Consider the following 21,500-nt stretch of genomic DNA (forward strand, 5'->3'; position numbering starts at 1 on the left):
GAGAGTCATTGGCATGGACAGAGCTGGTCAGCTAAAACCACTGCAAGAACGTCTGAGCCGGCAATTGGGCAATAAATTCTCATCTGACTGCTCTGGTACTGCGGCAGTCTCTCAAGGTGTTCCAGCTTGATGGGACAGTTAAAAATAGGGTCCTATATACAAATTCTTAGCAAATTGCAGCTTCAGTGACTGATAAACAAACAGATCTTGGATTACTAGAGGTGAATTAATGCTGAGACCAAACCATACAATGCTGCTTGGATCTAGAGTGTATCTAAAGGGTGGGGGTTTGCATTAAAATCGGCAAATATCTGGAAATACGATCACCCCTTTTCAACTTCTTTTTTTTTTGCAAAGATTTATGCAGAATGATCTTATAAGCAAATTCTTATGGAATATTTTTTTTAAAAAAGAGGGGAGGAGGCTGTGTTCTTGCACATTTTTTGCAGTAGCCTGCGACAAGCTGAAAGGCCAGAATGTGCCTGTGGAGTACTCGGCCTCTCATCTTCTGGGGACATAAATGAGGGTTTTGGCAACCTTTTCCTTGTGTGCTGGTACCTCTTGTTCGTTGTACTTGATGATGAGCTTAGGCAGTCATTGTAAGCGGTGTTTAATTAGTGCAGCGGAGGAATAGAGACTTGTTCAAAACATTCTCCAGGGGTTTCTCAGGAAGACGTTTGCGGGGCTCTGACTGCATTTGTTTCCAGTAGGAGTGAAAGAGTTCATTGACACCGAAATTACTGAGTTGATTACAGATATTCCACTTAATACTGAAAATCAGTATATAATATAAAAGTCTTTGGAAGATAGGAACTATTCTCATTACTTAACACAGTACTGCAGATGAATTTATTTGAAGAGCCCATGCCAAAATTGTTGCATGATTAAACCAGTGCAGGATATGGAACTCTGCATCCTTTTTCGCTAGGGCCATACAAAATTATTGGCAGGAATGCTAGTTATAGGTATATTTTCTAAATAAATGAGGTGTGGATTCCAGGGTTACACATACTTTGAATGAATCATGGAAGAAAATTAATGTGTCTTTGTCCCATGTTGCATGAGTCACAAAAGAAAATTAATAATCTATTTTTTGTATCAGGAGTCTGGCTAGTTTGGCCTCTTGTGGGGATTGAAGGTTTATTGTGTTAGGCTCCCCTAAAAAGCTGCTTTAGTTTCTTTCATAGATTCTAAAGATAGACAGTAAATCAAATTGTCTTACTTTCGTTGCTGTGTGCAAACCCACAGTATGAGGTGACTAAGTTAACACTGTACTTATTTTCTCGAGTTTCCCAAGTAATTGTGTGTTGACTTTTCTGCATAATAATGCTGGTTCATAGCAAAATGGTGAAGCAGAGCCCTTTGCTGTATTATCTGTCATCTCCGCTCACACACTTGCATTGCTCTCCATGCAGGCAATGAATAACCTACTGGATGCTGACGCTGTTCTTTGGCCAATGCAAACCCCTTTCTAAGGAAAGTGGTATTTTTTTTAAAAGCACGAGCACTGGCCTTCACTCAAGTCCAGCAAAACGTTGTGTGCGGTTGCAGAGGACAACCGCTTCCCCTCCTCTGTGAAGACTGCAAGAACATTCGGGATGTGACTCGAAAGCCCTCTCCTCTGGCCTGGCTCTGCGGACGTTAAAGTCAATGGGAGGTTTATTGCAGAGGGAGCAGTCGAGCCAGAAACAAATGCCCTATTTTATGCGTCAAAGTTGTGGGAATGAGTTACAAGAAGTAAAGCTGTTTGAAATAATCCACGATGGCAGGAAAAGAGAATGCTGCCGTCAGCAAATGATGTACAAAACCCAACAAATATTATGCCAAGAAACAGAATAACAAAATACTCCTGTTTGCCTTAATATGTCTGTCGTAGCACATGTGTAATACCTTACTGCAAAATGCAGCTGAAATTAAAAAAGAAAAGTCAGTGGTAAAAACAGATTGTCAGTGCAAGTGCCACCAGCATGAAAGGCCACTGGGAGGTGAAATGAGGCTCAAAGGAGCTTGGGGAGCATTTAATGCCAGAGCTCGGCCATCAGCTCAGGATCTACTATTATTAATATAAGCTACAGTATTTCTAAGATTGCATTTAAATAAATGGAGCAAACCAGTATGGCATTTGTACTGAAAGGAGACACCGGGCGAGAGTAAGTAGCTAATAAAGAGCAGCGTAGCTTGCGCATTCAATATGTGGTGGAACTTGCGCATCATTCCTGCAAGGAGCCGTTTGCAGCCCTTTGGTCGTATTTTCTGTCGTATGAGTTCTGTCTCTGGATTCGCCTGGGCTCTGTTCTTGTACACTAACCCCGATTGTGCTCCAGGGTGTTCCTGCAGTTGTAGCGTACAGGATGACCTCTGGTATCCAGCACCTTTTTGCATGGGTGGAGTGGAGAGCAGCTCTCCGTGAACCTTCAGCTTGTCCTTCTCCGTGCTGCTTCCTCTCAACGCTCCTCTCTCTTTGGCGCTAACTCTGACTCTGGCTGTTTGTGGGGTTTTCCTTTGTGCTTGATCTAACCATGTGGTAGAACAATACAAATGGAACATGGTTCTGTCAAGCACCATGGAAGGCTGCATACTCCCTGCCGCATGGCATGCTGGGAAACTCCTGCTGTTTTCAGAAGCATCGAAAGGTGAGAGATTCCCCTTTTCTCCCAGGAAAAAACGACAAAGGTGAAGTGTTGCTTCCCCAGATTCGCGGGCACTGCGGGGGGGAGCCCTAGTGATGTTTGCGACAGACTTTCTGCATGCAGAATAACCGTTTCTAAATAATTAATCTGTTTAACTGCGCTTCAGATGAAGAAGTTAGGCATCCTGTTGATCAATGTGATTCAAGGGTGATTCCAGCCATACCTACAAAGATCAAAAATCATTTACCTTATAAATAATGTAAGCTACATCTCTCTGTTTGAGCTGTCCAGTGAGTCCTCTGCTCCGGGTGCACTTTGGATGTCGTTTCTGTAACAAGATGCCTACTCCTTTACGTAACTTTGGATGTGATTTGAGCAACCTTAATGCACTGGCATTTCATTATGAAGAAGTATACGGCAAAATAACTGCCTAAGAGTCTGCAAAGCATTATATTTTTTCTCTTGAAATGACGTGGGTAACGTGGCCTGTATAAAAACATTATTATCCGATAGTTACATAGCACAGAGCTGAGTCAGCCTACCCAAATGGGCCATTTTAGCTTTGATAAGATTTTTAACATAGTTCTGACAAACTTCCCCCTTATGTAAAGTAGACATGATCACACATTTCATAAAGGACTTTGAGAGCCTTATACAGAAGTTTTCTTATACAGAAATACCACCTCATCTTGCAAATTTGTTACACATCTCTTGTGGAGCCATCAGAAGGACATCTGCGATTATTAGATTTTATCTGTAATTGCTGATAAGAATTAATTCTAGTGATGAGAAATTATGACAACGTACCTCTTTTTTTTCCTGATAACCTATGAGAATTGTGATCCAGTGATTATATGAAGAAACAAGTGTTTGGATTCCTGGTGGTTTTTTTAATCCAAGTTTTAGACCAAGTGATCTCTGTGATCATAATCTTGGTGCCAGATTTGAGGCAACTGGATCCATCATTTCTAGAATGAACAAATCAGGTCAGTATTCAAGCCGCTGTTGAGACAGCTTGATTTGTTCCAGAACATACCATCCATCACTCTTTTAAGTCCTTTGGGCAAAGCTAAGTTTCAAAAACTGAAATCAGGTTGTCTGAACAATGCTTAAAAAAGAATAGGGCAAAAAGGTATTTGTCTCAGTTGTTTAATTTCTGCATGTGGCTATTAGAAAGGCACTTGAATTTTTTGAGCACTTGGAATTGTGGTGTTACTTTATCTCAGTACTGCTGTTTTGTTGAATAGCATGTGTGTCTGAGGAACTGCGATGCCCTGGGACCTGATAGTGGTGTCATGTAATGAAAGAGTTATCAGAGTAACTAGCGATTCAGATAAGCAGTTGCCCTCAGTTAAACACAGCCCTTGCTGTTGCCTTGGCTACTCATTTTACAGCAAACTTAATCCTTTTCAGCTTTGGAAATTACTGGAAACTCCCAGGTCAAGTTTTACATTCAGCCAAGCTTTGCAGAGTTCTCAGCTACAGTGCACATGTGCTTCCAGGTATAATAAAATGAGCAACTGGCTGGCCTGGGATAGTAACCTGGAGCCAAGTGTTTGTTGTGTGACTGTCCTGCATCTCTTCTCCATGGCTTTCCACGGGTGATTTTATGGTGTGCCAGACGTACTGCACACATGCGATGGTTAATGGTACCTCCTCAGTCCTGTCGTGTTCGCTCAGTCCTGCACAGGACGCCGATAAAGCCCTCTGTGCAGAAACAGATACACACGCTGAAGTAGTGCTGCAAGCAGATGGCTGAATTTCACATTAGTATCCCAGATGGGAATATCTTAATAGAGCAGCCACCTGTCCAAGGGATCTCAAGGCTCAGGTCAAACAGTAAATTTTTTCTAGTCTTTGGCAGGTGATTCCTGCTGTCTGCCAGTCTGACGGATGACCGAGTGCTTGCTGAGCATATACATGCTGTTGATTACTTTTGACTCAGCGCTTACCTGGGTAACTCTTAGTTAAACTCATTTGGAAAAAAAAAAAAAAATTAAAAAGCAGCGGGGGGAGAGATAGAAGGAGAGAAAGAAGAAAGGGAGCAAGAGAGGAAGAAGAAAGAGAAAGAGAGAGGAAGAGAGAAAGAAAGAGGAAGAGAGGAAGAGAGAAAGAAGAAAGAGAAAGAAGAGGAAAAGAGAAAGAAGAGAGGAAGAAAGAAAAAGAAAGACAGAAAGAGGGAGAGAAGAGAGAAAGAGAGAGAGGAAGAAGAGGAAAAGAGGAAGAAGAGAGGAAGAGAGAAAGAGAAAGACAGAAAGAGAGAGAGAAGAGAGAAAGAGAGAGAGGAAGAAGAGGAAAAGAGAAAGAAGAGAGGAAGAGAGAAAGAGAGAGAAGAGAGAAAGAGAGAGAGGAAGAAGAGGAAAAGAGAAAGAAGAGAGGAAGAGAGAAAGAGAAAAAGAGAGAGAGAAGAGAGAAAGAGAGAGAGGAAGAAGAGGAAAAGAGAAAGAAGAGAGGAAGAGAGAAAAAGAAAGACAGAAAGAGAGGGAGAGAAAGAAGAAAGAGAGGAAGAGTGAAAAAGAGTAAGAAAGAGAGAGAGAAAGGAAAGAAAGAAGGGAAACAAAAGAAAGAAAGAGCACAAAGGTGCTGTTTGTTCCCTTCCTCCCCTGAGCGGAGGGGGCTTCCCCTGCTGCCTGGACTGATGCCTGGGCAAGATCATCTTCTAGCTGATGCAATGTGGAAAGTTGTGTGCTATCAAGAGATCGATACTGCTGAGTCAAAATGTGGTAAATATTCTTTATTTACTTTGCCAAAAAGCTTGGGAGAAGCCCAAAAACTGATTTGTACCCTCTGGTGTTATATACCCCCTTTTCTCCCTCATAAAGCGTTCCACTTTCCCATCCTTCTTTTTCCCGTAGGAAGATGAATCTTGAATCCATCGGTAGACTGAAAATTATACTTCATAAATTTTTACCATGTAACTTCATGATGTTTGTGATTATTCTTTCAAAGAAAGCTTTTACAATGAAAACTAAAGTGCTTCTTCAAGGGTCAGTTTGGGGGTTTTCAAAACACTTTGTGATCACTGAAAAAAAAATTGTTGGGTTTTTCAAGACATACTGTAATTGTAGCAGTTTTAATAAACTCTGGTCCTGATATCTGTTCATCTTTGGTATTATTTCCAAAGAATCATGAACTGTACTGTCTCATAGACCTAAGAAAGAATAGTTGTATGTTCTTGTAATCAGGCCATACACTCATCACTTGACATTTTAGCCTGACTACCAAGCCTGGAATTTTTAGGACTGCAAATCAGATGGGTTTTTTTTGAAGGATAAGAGTTTAAATGATGGTGGTGTGGGAAAAGGCTTAGCCTGTATTTTCACTATACTTTAAAATGCTTGGTTGTCCTAATATTTTAAGTGCTGTGCTGGCAAGGTAAAACAAAAAAAAAAGGAACAAAGTCTCACTTTAGAGGTATAATTTACAATAAACATGATCATCTGCAAAGTATTTAGCACCTCAGAAGTGGTAATGTACAAAGCTGTATGTGATGGTTCTCATAATCTAGTTTGGAATTACAAAACTAAGCCAAAGCGTGTCTGTGGAATGAAATGTTAGATTGCCTGCAGAGCTGCTTGCTTTCACTGTGCAGGTAATGTGTAACATAAATTATAATAATAGTGGGGTTAGGTGACTTCTTTTTTCTTACAGAAAATAGTATTTGGTCATAAAATGAGCAGTGGTGTATTTATCAGTCTGGGAAGGGGAAGCAGGTGATGAATGTCATCAAGCCTCTAAAAAAATCTCATCTCAGGTTTAAGTTTTTATTGATGTTTTCAGGTTCTTAAAAGTTGAACTTGCTCAGACCATTCCGGAGAAAGCCTTGCAATTGACTTTTAAAACTCTAGAAAAACTAAACAGTACTTCTGGGTAGTTGTGATCGCTGGGCATTGCACAAGGTTCCTGAGACGACTCTGGTGCTTCCATTATGAAATATGAAGTGAGCAGGCAGGTTTTGCATGGCGGGGGCTTGGCAACGCTTTGCTCACATACACGTTTATTAATACTCCTGGTTCCTTGAAGCACAGAGATCAAGTTTCCAACCTGCTGTTATTAAAAGAGAAAAACCAAACCAGAAAAGGACAGATTAGTTCACTGAGCCTAATTGGAAAAGCATTTTGTTAGAACGGGTCAAAAACCTAGTCAAAGAGGTCTGGCAATGATGGTATAATGGTACATTAGGGAGTGCTTCTCACTAAGTATGGTCTACCCATTTCTTAATTAAAATGAAAATGATTTAAACTGCTATTACTTTCCTCTGCTGTTTGTTTAATGTAGTTAATAAAGGTATCTAATTGTTGGAAAATCGACAAGGTTCTCTCATAAAAGATTGCTCTCAAAAAGAACTCTATAATAGCTGAGGTCTGAAAATTTCGGGCTTTGTAATGACATCTTTAAAAATCCTTTGTCAGTTGAATGGACCAAGATAGCTCCTGCTTTCGTGAGACCCTTTTTCCGTGTTGCTAGACTAACTTCCAAATGGGAAAAAGTGACTTTACTGGGGCTCATTTGAAGCAGACTCTAACAGCTAATTAGACATGCTTCAAAAAATATCTTAACAAGTAAGCTAGTTATACAAGGAATTAGTTTATCAAGGGAAGAGTGAAAAAGCAGAGACTGATCTTGGGACTAATATGAAGAACTGCTGAACAAAACTCTTTGGCAAGTATTAAAACTGTGCGCAGGAGCTGGGAGCTGACAGGAGGCAGCGTTGAGAATAGATTCCATAAAATCTCTGATTGCTGCAGTTATCAGGAACTGTTTGCTGAAATATATTTTCCTTTAATTGCAGGGTCAGAGGATTACAGAAGTAAATTCACCGGGAAGTGTTTCATGGACCTGGTCTGTCCTGAGAAGTGTCGCTGCGAGGGAACGATTGTAGACTGCTCTAACCAAAAGCTCACTCGGTTACCCGCTCACCTTCCTGAATACACTACTGATCTGTAAGTGCTGGAAAACCAGCACGGCATGCTGGTTTTCCTACTTTGTAAAGGCTGTAAAAGAATCTCAGACTGATTGAAGGCACCTTCTACTTTAATCCACGTGTGAAAACATGGGGAGTTAATTTTATTTCAAAGGGGTACCATGCCTCTCTTGTTTCCTTCGCATTCATGTCAAGTGTGGGGATGAGAAAGGAGCCATGGCCCTGTAGGTGCCTTCTTGAAGTGCTGGCCTGTTATGTGACCCAGGCTCTATGGCTCCTTTCCATTCTACCTTTGAGTCCCTTATTTTTGCATCTGGTCATTTTTATTTAAGAAGTGGATTAACCCTTTTGAGTTGAATCTGTGATCAGGAGTTCCTTCCATCTCAGCAGTGCCTGCTACTTGGGTGAGATGGATCTCACTAAAACTAATTAATTGTTACGCTATCAGTGGTATTATGAAGCTTATTTGCTTTTAGAGATTCTTCAGAATTACAAACATACTGCTGAAGAGAGTACGAGAAAATAAGTTTATTACTTAGTAACTGAAGAATCTTTTGTTATATTAGTAGCCCCTTCAAACACAATTCTCTTTTTGTGTTAGTATTTATTGTACTTAAGGTATTCTATTTAAACCTCCATAAAAACTGTTGATCTCTAGTTAAGATAGAGAAATATGAGAGGGAAACATCCAGAAGCACAGCAAAGTCTATACATAGAAAAATGGAGCTACCTGTAATGAGAGAAAGAATTTTGCATCCCAAGCCTGCCAAGACGGTGGCCTTTGCATTAATTGTGAAGATCAGTAGACTTTGAAGGGGAAGGACCTGAAAAGCAGATCCCTCCTGTTTACATGGACCACATCTCCAGTGGCATGTCTTCTGTAGCAGAATACATGAGGGAGGTTTGGTCCCTCCAACAAGGCTGTGCAATGGTTAAGGTTGATAATCCCTTATCCTGTGTGTTGGAACAGGGTGTCATTCTGACACTGTCCTTTGCCTGAGCTTTTACTGTAGATACTCTTCTGTGTTCCCTTTCCTTCAAAACTAAACTCTTTTCACGCCAGGAGTCGGAAAGAGATGGCAGACAGTGTCTTGCTTAACAAAGGTCATAGTTCTCTATGTGGCAGCACTATATGTCACAGAGATATATGTACAGACATGTGTGAGGTATTAAATGTCTCTTTGTTTGTTCCTATCAGGCGTTTGAATGACAATGATATTTCTGTTTTGGAAGCTACGGGACTCTTCAAGAAATTGCCCAACCTCAGAAAAATGTAAGTTTGAGCCACTTGTGTGTTAGAATGCGTGCTGCCTTGAATTATATGGAAAGAAGGAATGATTTTTTAATTGTTTAGTACTGCAGCAGCAGAAATTGCTTTTTTAATGTGAATTTAAAGAAACTGAGTGAGTTGCCTGTGAGATGGACAGGCCCAGTTAAACCGCAGTGACAGATGGAGATCCCTAGGCTGACATTTCAGTATTCTTCAGGCTATATTTCTTAAAGTCTTTGAATCATGGAGACTGATAGGAATTCTGTCCCATTTATTCAAATGTATGCTTATTGTTAGAGATGGCTACAAAGTTTAGCGTTTTGGTTTTGTCTTTTGGATGTACTGCATGACTCCAACTAGTGTGATTGTTTCAAATAGTCAAAGGAAAATAATATTACAAGATATAGATGATAACATCTTCTTTTGATCATTATTGTTTTAGTGAGGAAACTCAATTAGCTAAATTAGAGGCCAGTTATTCAAATATATCTGTATAATTCTCTTAACAGCCTGAGTCCTGACACTGTGCAATATATATACTTAATAACAGCTGTGTTGTAGAAAGAGGATCATATGTTAGATACCTCCCAATAGCCTTCTAAATGGATCTTTCTGAAGTTATTTAAAGCTTTAAGCCTCTGTCCCCATTGCTAATGTTCCATCTAACTGTTTACTTCTAGTAAGATTTTATTGCTAGAGTCAAGGTAATTTAGGGAAGCCAACCAACCAGGCTTTTTGTTCCACGTTCACGTCTCATGGTTGCTGCCATCTGGAGCTCCCTGGCCATTTGAACCCTTGTAAGATCTCAGGGGCTTTGGAGATAACTGCAGTGGGATTCTTTTATCATTTGTATTTCTGCCAGAGGTTCAGATGCAGCACTGCAAGTTTGGGAGTGGGGGTTATATTCGTGCAAGTACAGGCCACTAGACTTTGGGAATTAATCATATGCGTTAGCCTCGTGTTTTATGAATGATCCATAAGTTGTAGCTACAGTGCATTTAGAAAAAGTTATTGCCATTCTTGAAGTGCTGTGTTGTCTATGTAAGTAGATAGTAAATGGGAATGAAAAATGCACGGTATATAGAAGTATACACAAATTGGAAAGCATTTGTCCTCATCAAACCTTCAGGATTTACGTTTCGAAAATTGGACAAGTGTGATAGCTGGAATAATTTCTTTCATTTTATTTAAAATTTACCATAGCCAAGTTATGGTGCTGTCCTCCTCATTCCAGTCAATCACTCGGGTGGGAGGGATGCCTCCACGGGGCTGGATTGCTGCGCATCAGTGCAGCGTGAAACAATTATCCGAGCTTTTTATAAGAGTTTGTTTCTCCAAGGCAAAAAGTCTTTCTGCTCTGTTCTTGGTAGGGGATGAGAACCGAGGTGTGCAGGTGCAGTTCAAATGATGGCAAAAAGTTGTGCCCACACCTCATGAAAAGTGTCTCTCATATGGATTTTTGGTGGCAGCCTCTAAGCAGAGGCTCTTTTGATAATCTTGGTAGCTGAGCTAATTTATTTTTTTCTACCAGATGTTGTAAAGAAGTATCTCAATTTAACTAAAGGCATTTTCTGAAAAGGCTGTTTTTTCATATAAGCAGAGCAATATTTCAGCCATAACCTTATTCAGTAGCTTAATCCTCAAAAAGCCAGATTAGACTTCTTTCTGAGTTATCCTAGTTCATTTTGTGAAGGGAAAGGGTTACCAGAAGGAAAAAAGAACAGGCCTCTCTCCATCATGCAAGAAGGGAAATGTAGGGAAATACCAGTGGCTGGAACTGCTGCTGCTAATGCTTAACGCAGCAGCTCTCTGTGTGTGGCAGGTATGGGATGCCTGTGCTCTTCATTAAGTCCTACTGCTGCTGTTAAATTAAGGAGGAAGAATATTGAACAAGCCCCCATTTTTCAGCGTGTATAAGGAACAAGAAATTTTACTGTTATTTGTTTGGCAATATTGAATCTGCCTCATCATGTTCCTCGTCTGTTCAAGTGTTAAAGGAAAACAGCAGGTGGAGGAATCTGGCTGGAAATTGCTTTGCTACCTAGGCTTAAGAAAACAGTTCAGAGCTTGGAAGTGGCAGACCATTAACCTAAATTGCCTTTTTTTTCTCTTTGATTAATCTCTGTAGTTCTCTTTCTTCTGAAAAGAGTCTGAATATCTGGAATCTGGATAACTGAATGGGCATTTGAATGATGGCCCTCTGATTGACATAACTTCTTAATACTGCCTGGGTTTGGTAGAATAAATACTTGAATAAAGATATGTGCCCAATTCCAAACCTTGCACTCAGTGTCCTGCACTGTCTTCACAGAATCACAGAATCAACTGGGTTGGAAAAGACCTCAAAGATCATCAAGCCCAACCCTTGGTCCAACTCCAGCCCATTGACTAGATCATGGCACTAAGTGCCATGTCCAATCTCAGTTTAAAAACCTCCAGGGATGGTGAGTCCAGCACCTCCCTGGGCAGCCATTCCAATGCCTGACCACTCTCTCTGCACAGAATTGCTTTCTAATCTCCAGCCTCAATTTCCCCTGGCAGAGTTGAAGCCCATGGCCCCTTGTCCTATTGCCGACTGCCTGGGAGAGACACCAATCCCCACCTGGCTAGAACTGCCCTTCAGGTAGTTCTAGAGAGTGCTGAGCTCAGCTCTAAGCCTCCTCTTCTCCAGACTAAACAAGCCCAGCTCCCTCAGCCTCTCCCCATAGGGCTTGTGCTCAAGTCCCTTCCCCAGTCTTGTTGCTCTTCTCTGGACCCGCTCCAGCACTTCAATCTCTTTCCTGAGCTGAGGGGCCCAGAACTGAACACAACACTCCAGGTGTGGCCGCCCCAATGCAGAGCACAGAGGAATGATCACTGTCCTTGTCCTGCTGACCACGCTAGTTTGGATACAGGACAAGATACCATTGGCCTTCTTGGCCACCTGGGCACACTGTTGGCTCATGCTGAGCCTCCTGTCCATTAGCACTCCCAGGTCCCTTTCTGCCTGGCTGCTCTCCAGCCACTCTGTGCCCCGCCTGGAGCGCTGCAGGGGGTTGTTGTGGCCAAAGTGCAGGACCTGGCACTTGGCCTTGTTGAACTTCATCCCATTGGAATCAGCCCGTTTTTCCAGTCTACCCAGATCCCTGCAGAGCCCTCCTGCCTTCCAGCAGGTCGACACTGCCTCCCGACTTGGCATCATCAGCAAATTTGGTCTTGAGAAACACTGGAAGATGGCATCTAAAGAACAACCTCAAATGAAAAAATCTCTGGAAGATGGCTTCCTAAAATGCAAATTTTCCAAAAGATGCACCTTGCAGTCTCCTTGGATTGTGGCAGGAATCTTTAATCTTTTTGTTAAAGGCTAAGAATTCAGCCGAATTGTAACAGATGTTCACAGGGAAGATGTATCCTTTGGATAAAATACCTACATGGTAGTTACCAATTAACAAATTTGCAATCAGAATTTGAGCACTTTGAGCTTTTCACAAAAAGATCATCAGAGTTTTGAGATAAGAATATTTTGGTTAGCTTTATTTACAGGAGTAGGTGAATTTCCTTCTTTTTTCTTTCTCATTGAAAAACAAACAAAAAAGTATCTACCTCTAAACATGGAAAGGACATCTGACAATTCATTCTTTTAAATATTGCAAATGTTATAAAGTAAACATTAAAAAAATGGGCAGTGTCAGGCCACCTTTGCAAGAGATGGTACTGCCAACCCCACCTCTAATCTATAATTAGATTTTGGGGTGTAATTTTTCTGTAAATATTCCTCCTAAGCTGAATCTTATTGTATGATGTGTCAGCCCAGGATTTAATACATTTTAATGCAAACCAAAATTGAATTCTTGATATAGAAATTTAAAGGTCACAGACCCATAATGCAAAGTTATGCCACATTTTATTTAGGAATTAAATTGCTAATATTAGCCTGCTGGTTTTTAAAAGGTTAACATGTCTACATAGGCCTTTAAAAAAAAAATCAACTTCAATAATTAGCTGCAAAATCCCATATACATAATGCATTTTTCATAACCTAAATTTTAATCCATCTTTATGTTTAATATTTTTTTACAGTAGAATAAAAAGGCTGATGTAGGCTCCTGTAGACACATCTAACCTGATCCAGAAGGAATTTACTGGCTTCTCCAATGGGTTTTGCAAAATGCCCTGAACTCTGTGTTGCTTTCATTGCATTCTTACCATATTACCTCACCTGATCTTGCTAGTGTAACGGGACAATTTGTCTCTGAAAGTTAATGTCTCATTACGGTGACTTCCAGCCCCCCAGAACTGTGTTGCTGGTGTTGTACAGCATGGTCAGAAAAAAGCAATTTGAATCTGCATGAAGTGCAGGACAAATACAGGGGTGCATTTCCGAGCTCCGTGGGAGCGGGAGCAGCTCCATGACTCGGGTTTTTGGGGGTATCCTGTCCCTGGGAGATACAAGGCTCTAGGACCTGCTGCCCCACAGTTGTTAATCAGTGAAAAAACCCTCCAGTGCCTGGGGACTCCCATGGCAGTGGGAGCCTGGAGGGGTCTGTGGCCACAGCAGACAGGTTCAGGTGACAGACCAGCTGGGTACCTCACTCAGTGGGAGCACGGAGATGCAGTTGCTGGCTGAAAGGGGATGCTGACCCACAGGGAGAGGCTGCAGCTCCAAGTGTCAGCTCCAGGTCCTGCCCACCCTCTGGTGCCCATGAGAAATCAGTGGGACTGGGACTGGAAGAGGGACCTGGGGGTTCTGGGGACAGCAGGGTGACCATGAGCCAGCACTGTGCCCGTGTGGCCAGGAAGCCAATGGTACCTGGGGTGGGTTAGAAGGGGGTGGTCAGTAGGTCAGAGAGGTTCTCCTGCCCCTCTGCTCTGCCCTGGGGAGACCACACCTGGAATATTGTGTCCAGCTGTGGCCCCTCAGTTCCAGCAGGACAGGGAACTGCTGGAGAGAGTCCAGCACAGCCACCAAGATGCTGAAGGGAGCGGAGCATCTCCCGTGTGAGGAAAGGCTGAGGGAGCTGGGGCTCTGGAGCTGGACAAGAGGACACTGAGGGGGGACTCATTCATGAGGATCAATATGGAAAGGGGGAGTGTCAGGAGGATGGAGCCAGGCTCTGCTGGTGACAACCAGTGACAGGACAAGGGGCAATGGGTGCAAACTGGAACACAGGAGGTTCCACTTAAAGATGAGAAGAAACTTGTTCCCGGTGAGGGTGGCAGAGCCTGGCCCAGGCTGCCCAGGGGGTTGTGGAGTCTCCTTCTGTGCAGACATCCCAACCCGCCTGGACACCTTCCTGTGTAACCTCATCTGGGTGTTCCTGCTCCATGGGGGGATTGCACTGGATGAGCTTTCCAGGGCCCTTCCAACCCCTGACATTCTGGGATTCTGTGATCCGCACTGAGGTCCCAGCAGAAGTTTCTGCAGAGAGAAAAGTGTCAGTGAGCTCACATTCAGAATAAAAAGGTGAACTGCCATACTTCATGCACTGCTAGGGACAAAGAGGACTGACCTCTTTTCTTGGAGAACAGGAACAATAAAAAATATTTACCTCAGAACCTGCAAGGGACATCTGATGGTTCATTCTGTTAAATCTTGTCAAAGTTACAAAGTGAACTCAAAATATGGCCTTATAATAGGAAGTGTCAGGCTGTCTTGGCAATTGCTGGTACTGCCAACCCCACCTCTAGTATATAATTGCTTTTGGAGGCTTAATTTGTCTGTAAATATTTCTTCCACATTAAATCGTATGGAGTGTCAGCCTAGGATTTAACACATTTTCCAGTCAAAATAAAAATGAATCATGATAAAATTTGCAGACTGGAAGTCAGTTTCGAAAACAGAATCTCAGGTTACTTGGGGAGGTAAAAGTAGTTTGTGTCCTTGGAAACAGCTGTTACCCGCTGTTCTTTCCCCTGAGCATACGTTTTGCCATGGCAATTGAGGTTGCCGTCGTCTGTCACTTGTTGTACAGAATCGGACTTTATTTTCTGGAAATGATATTGTAGAGTGTTGTGGTACGTGGCATTTGGGCACATTGTGTGCCTCCCTTTTTCCCCAGCGAGGCCACCAGTCTGCTCTGCTGGATGAATGGGGGACAGTCACTGGTTGTAGTTCTCTGTCTGTAGTGACTCAGGCTTGCAGTGCCACCCAGCTTCTAGGAACTCTAGAAAAAGCTCTATAGAAGCCGGTCAGACTGTTGGTAAATGCTGTAAAACCTTCTCAGCATCCTCCAGAAGAATGCGACAGCGTTGGGGTTTTCCTTCTAACATATACTTTTAAATTCCAAATGCATCACGAATAGACACAAATGTCCTGGGGAAAGCCCCGCTCAGCACAGGCTGTTTGTGTGACAAAACTGCCGGGTTTGGGTGAGACCGGGCAGAGCCTTTGCAGTTGGACTGTGCTCTGGAGGTTGTTTTTGTGGAAGGTGTGACGGTAACATGGCGATGAATGTTAAAACTGACCCAGCAGGTACAGCAGCATGAATGGTTCTGTTAAGTCTAAGTAGAATCCATCTTGTTCTGCGTTGAACTTTAAAAAAATCAACAGAAGTAATATTATCATAAACTCCAGCCATAAAGGAAATATAGTCTGAATGAAAAGTGAGCTGTGTGAACAATGTCACCTTGATAGCTTCTTAGGTCTGTTCGTTCCCTATTCACAGCCCCACATAAAGTAAACCCAGGCTTTCCAAAAATTTATTTTGACCTCTTGCCCAAAATACAAGTCTGGAAATAGGATTAAACTTTATCACCAGGATAAATCAGGGAGTCCTTATGGCAACAATAACCTTTATTGAATGACCAGGTTGACTGTCGGTTCCCATTTGGGTCCTGCCAGAGGGCACAGGTATACTGGGAAATACCCAAGACTCATTTTCTTTTCCACTGCCTTCCAGTATTTCAAGAAGAATTCCTTATAGAAGCTAAAGGTTGCAAGAGTATGGGGCTTTTCTATAATGGGAGTTTGCTGTAAAGTCTGTCACAAGTTTTCTTCTGATAAAAGCAAATTCCTTGTCAAGTGCTATGATCATGTATGAAAAATTCTTGTAGTGCTGGGAAGGAGGGAGCAGAGCTTTCTGAGCTGCAGGGCAGGCAGAAGCTTCATTGCTTTTATTTCTCAAGGTTTGTATCAGCTGATTATTTTTGCTGGTAATTCTGGACTGAAAAGTATGTAATTTTTCATGTTTATTATTCTAGTAGGTCAGAATTTAAGGAGGATTTTTTTTTTTTTAGTGAATGAGTGCTGTCATCTACCTTTTTTTTTGGTTGCATTTTGATACAGGAAGCTTTAATTCAAGAAGACAGATAAAGAAATCCAGGTTGACAGAGCATCTGCTTTGACAGCACTCCAAGCAGGATTGCATGGCAGTATCTTTACCTATTTATTACTGTACAGCTCTGCCTTGCAACTTTGATTCCACCACCGCAAATATTTTGCGTGGGAAAGGTATATATAATATGCTGCTTCTGAAACTGTGAGCATATTTTTGGATAATTTTGTGTTGTTGAAATGATTAGGAATTATTAATTTAAATGAGTGAAGTTCCCTATCTACAAAAGTTCTTTGGCAGCAGTTAAGATTCGGATGGATTTGGATGGTTCCTTTGGAATCATGGCCAGCCTTTTTGTCCAATATTGGCTCTTTTTGCCTTAAGTATCTAATAATACATGAAAATTGTGCCCATGTTTTAGTATATGTGACTAAATATCTTTAGATGGTAAAAACTAATAAAACCTTCTAACTACACGTATAGGTCATTTTGCAATCTCTGAATTGAAAGTCAAAGTCTTTTTGTATTGTAGTAACTCTCCCTCACTTCCCACCGCAAACATTTGCTTATTTATTCATTTATTTTTGTGCAAATATGCATCATGGAATGATCTTTACCAGGAAAGGGATCACTGGGAGCATTTATTTATGTCAGCATTCAAAAGCGATGCCGAGCTATAAACATTTCCACTAGAGAAATAGCTGAGCCCCAAAATTAAATGCATATGTCAGAATATCCTTCCTTGACTCGCTTTGACACTGAACATAAACTCTTCATGTGAATGTTAGCACAAAGCACTAAACTTCTGGAAAGCAAAATCTGCATGTAAGTATTTCTATATGTTTTCATGTTATTTTTGGCTGATTGCTGGCATACTCCTATTCTTTCTGATCGCAGACTGCACCAGAGGTGATGGGCCACATGCCGTAGGGCCCGCTGTCTGACAGTTCTTCCGCAGACATTAACCAGCATACTCGAGTTTCCCACATGAAACATATCTCCGAGACTTCACTTTTTCTTTTTTTTTAAGTGATGACTTCTGCAAAGAACAAGACCCACATTATTTCTATTTGTGGCCAAGCTGTCCTGTTGCCGTGTCTTCTGTCAACTTTTATCCCAACAAGATTGCCTGTTCTCCCCAGCAGAGTAGCCCAGGTGTTAATCTGATACCTTGTCATTTGTTTTATATCACCTGGAATTGGATTTTGAAGCTATTACTCATGCTGCTTGTGTACTGGGATCATTTCTTGAAGAATGAGCTATTCAGTATGAGTAATAGTGTTGGAACTTGGCATCTTCTTGGGAGCAAGAGATACTTTTTACTTTCTCTTTTTTGTTGTAGACAGTAAAACAAATAATAGTGTTTCCTGTCATAAACCTAAACAAATAGGATTATTCATCATAATCTATACAGAGCATCATAAGAGATGCTTGAAGACTGGAGGCCTAAGGTTTTGGTATGCTTAAGGCCTTTTATATAAATGTTTTAAATAATTAAATGCCATTTATTTTTATGCCTCTCTAATGGCATTTTATCATTCAGAAGTTTTCTGTTCACTGTGTTTTTCCCAAATATGAAATATTCAAAAGATTAACTTTGCATTTCACCAGAACTTCATTTGACTTTGTAGGTTGCAGTTTTCCAATGTAGATCTATAAGCAAACATCTTGTGACTGCATAGGCAAAGTAAATATTTAGAAAATAATGCTGTATATTGCAGTAGCTGTGAATTGAGAAGTAAGCGGTACTCGTTTAATTTTGTATGCTGGTGTTACATTTAAGTGCCTGGGAGTTCATGAATGCACATATTAAAATTTGTATCAGATACGTGGAGTCACACGGTTTTGTATGTTACTCCAGTGCTGGGTCTAAAAAGAGTGAAGGTCCTGGTACTCTAAATAAAGTGGTCCCTGTGTCAGTGTGTGGTACCTGTTTCAGTGGTAGTAACGATAACTGATTCTTGCCAGGTGAGCACCCAGTCCCACGTATAGTCCATAACTTCATGAGAAATGCCCACTTACTGAATACCTGTGGCCCTTATAAGCAAGAACGACATGAGGTGTAAGAGCTGATAATTCCATTAATTTAAATACTCTTGATATATCTGACATAATTGTGCTTTGGATGAGTGAAGGGGAGCTATTCGTAAGTATGGCAGGTATACTTTTGAACTTATTTCTGAATGAATGTCCCTCTAGATAATCACCAAAAGGCATATATTCTTCCCATTTTCCTCTTTCTGCTGTGATGACATATGCTTGCAATAAAACACTATGAATTTTCTTATTGTGACTGGTTGTGTCCTCCCAGAAACCTAAGCAACAATAAGATCAAGGAGATCCGAGAAGGCACATTCGATGGAGCTTCAGGAGTGCAGGAACTGATCCTGACAGAGAATCAACTGGAATCAGTGCATGGACGAATGTTTAGAGGCCTCACAGGGCTAAAGACGTTGTAAGTGCAAAGACCCGTCTTCCTCTGTTCCTCTGTGAGTTGAGTGGGAGTGCTGAAGTTCAGCAATGTCTGCTGAAGTATCCGTTGCTACACAACAAGCTCTAAGGCAGGGTCTTGTATCGATGTCATGAAGTCCTGAGTAAGTTTGAGATTTGTCTGCTATTTCTGTGAAAAAATGGATTTTCAGGAATTTCAGGAGCAACACGATGGTGAACCTGTCATGGCTTAATCATTTAATACTTTTATTATTTTGGTATTTCCTATGGAAACAAAGCACATAGGAACTATCTATTTGCTATCTGTTAGTCCACCCTCCCACTCTGCCTCCATCCAAACTGCTTAAACCAGTCTTAGGAGTAGGCTAGTAGCCTAAAAGATTTTTAATATCCTACAAATTATATGAAATCGGTAGAGAGAGAAGAAAGAGTCGAGTTATTGCTGCCAGCAAAACAGGTATAGCTAAGCAACTTTAAGACAGACATAACCAAACTGTCACTGGTCCTGCAGACAGAAAGTGACCAGCCACTCGCTCTGCACCAGGTGTAGTAGCTGTGAGCACGGACACTAGCCACAGAATGCTCTTCCTTGCCCACACCAAGTACCAGAAAAATTATGCACGGGGATACAATTAATGTGGTTGTTTTTGGGGAGTCCAAAGGAGACACAGAGCCCAGATGCATAAGAAGTCAGCTTGGTATTACTTGTGTGCTTGCACAATTTGTGTAATTTATTTTGGACAACTAACACTTATACATAGAATCATAGAATCATAGAATAGTTTGAGTTGAAGGGACGTTCCCAGCTCCCCCAGTGCCCCCCCTGCCATGAGCAGGGACATCTTCACCAGCTCAGGTTGCTCAGAGCCCCATCCAGCCTGGCCTGGGATGTCTCAGGGATGGTTCATCCACCACCTCTCTAGCCAACCTGGGCCAGGCTCTCACCACCCTCAGGGGCAGCAATTTCTTCTTCATGTATGGCCTGAATCTCCCTCCTCTAGTTTAAACCCATCACCCCTTGTCTTGTCATAACACACCCTTCTAAGAAGTCTGTCCCCATCTTTCATCCCTTTTAAGTACTGAAAGGCCACAATAAGGTCTCTATGGAGCCTTTTCTAGGCTGAGAAACATAAACTCACAGTACCTAACACTGATTTATTTTCATGTTGAAAGTTCTATAGGAAGAAGGAACATAGACAAGATTTCAGGATGGTAACTAATTCACCCATTGATGATTCTGAGAAGCAGCCAGGGACTAGGCTTCTAGTGGCAGAAAAGACCAGATGATATGTATGATCTGTATGTGAACAATACCTCTCCTGCATAGTCTTCCCTACTGTAGAAAGCAAGCATTTGGCTGGAAGGATGCTGTCAGTAAATAGACTCTGGAAATCAAAATGCAATTTAAAATCTGCAGTTTATTCATTAGCAGCAAATACTTATGTTGCAAAGTGTCATGTCACAATTACTTCAGTCCTTACTCAAGTCTGAAAAGAAATCCAAGTTTCACTTCAAGGACTGTAATGACGAATAGGGAACTTTTCTTTTGCTCTTCCTTTTTTTTTTTCCTGTGGTTACAGGCATCTGTTCTTTAATTTAATGTATGCACTTCACGAAGGCATTTGAAAATACTGTCCATAGATACTAAATTAATTTTTATACTGTAACGCAGCCCGTGGCAGTGCTCCTAAACAAAACTCAGCATTTTTTAATAAAAAGATGCTTAACATTCAAGCTATCCTGCTGACCTGACCTACATTTCCCCCTAGCTGATAAAGCAGTCTAAATATACACAGCATGAGGTGAAGATCTGTCAGTATAAGTTTTCCTTCAGGAAGGTCACGCGGTGCACGGTGAACCATGATACGAAACCAAAGGTTTTGGCTTGAGGGACCTACATTTCTATGCATTAATTGACTTTCTCCGAGCATTAACATTGGGATCTTTTACCAAGAGACCGCACTGCACAGTCATGGTCCAGTTTTTAAAGGAGCGTGTGTTTCCTGAAATGTAAGAAATCGCTGTGCAAAACGTATTGGCATCCAAATGCAGTCACCCCATGTTGCAGTACTGCTGCCTGTACTTTGCGTACGGAATTGAGAGAATGTTTCCTACTGCTACTGAGACACTAAGGGCCTTACTTCTCTGATTTACTACCCTATTCATTTTAGAGCTTGTGGACCTGGCTTTCAGGCAGGTTAATACTCCCCATGTAAGGTGTGTGTCTCTGTGCCCTGTGACTTTTCTGACACAGCTTTACCCCAGTTGCAAACCAAAACTGTAGAGACTGCAGTGCCTGTGGTGGCGGCTGTACATAGAGAACAGGTAATGCTAAAGCAACACAGTGTTCAGCTCTTAAACACTGAGTGTTTGTTGATTACATTGTGGATTTCTTCCCAGCTGTATCTAATATCTCTGTGGTGTTTTTTAAGCATCTATTGATGTAGCATCTGAATGGCCAGCTGGCAGATACCAATCTGAGATTTAAATCCAGACAGCTAAGGGAGTCTGAATTTTCGTTGTTCATTGTATTAATTTGATACCAAGGAAAGAACCCTCCTCAGTTTGGAGGATCAGTTCACTGGAACTGCAGCATGAGCTGCGTATATTTTATAGATCTTTGGGAGCATGCTTTAATTAGGAATAATTTTTTGCCTAAGTAGGAATATTACAACTGTGTAGTGATGTTTACTGATGCAGATGCTGATAAGCATGCAGTGTAACAAATACACATGAGCCTTTTTTGCTATGGAGTGAAACAAGATACTACAGTCTTTGAGACTAATTGGGCTTTATCGTCGAGTTCATTGTTACCATAACAACTCAGAGATGTATCTTCCAAAACACAGCACTAATTCATCTGGTACGAGCACTGAGCAAAGACCATTTTATAGGATGGTTACTGCTTTCTGTCTTGTCAATTAATGATCATAACAACATTTCAGAGCTTGTGTTGGGTCTGGAAATCTTTC

General features: G+C 41.5%; 1 protein-coding gene across 1 annotated transcript in view; it reads left to right on the forward strand.

Annotated features, from left to right (window-relative positions):
* SLIT3 (slit guidance ligand 3) overlaps window positions 1–21,500 on the forward strand; it is a gene marked incomplete at both ends in the record, with an annotated part of 483,041 nt that overhangs the window by 359,761 nt on the left and 101,780 nt on the right. Inside the window, 3 exons of the mRNA XM_080353334.1 lie at window positions 7,423–7,573; window positions 8,753–8,827; window positions 18,389–18,532. Of these exons, the coding sequence (XP_080209460.1) occupies window positions 7,423–7,573; window positions 8,753–8,827; window positions 18,389–18,532 (370 nt within the window). The remainder of the gene's footprint in view (window positions 1–7,422; window positions 7,574–8,752; window positions 8,828–18,388; window positions 18,533–21,500) is intronic.

This window comes from Nesoenas mayeri, assembly GCF_963082525.1.
Source record: "Nesoenas mayeri genome assembly, chromosome: 14".
Lineage (NCBI taxonomy): Eukaryota > Metazoa > Chordata > Aves > Columbiformes > Columbidae > Nesoenas > Nesoenas mayeri.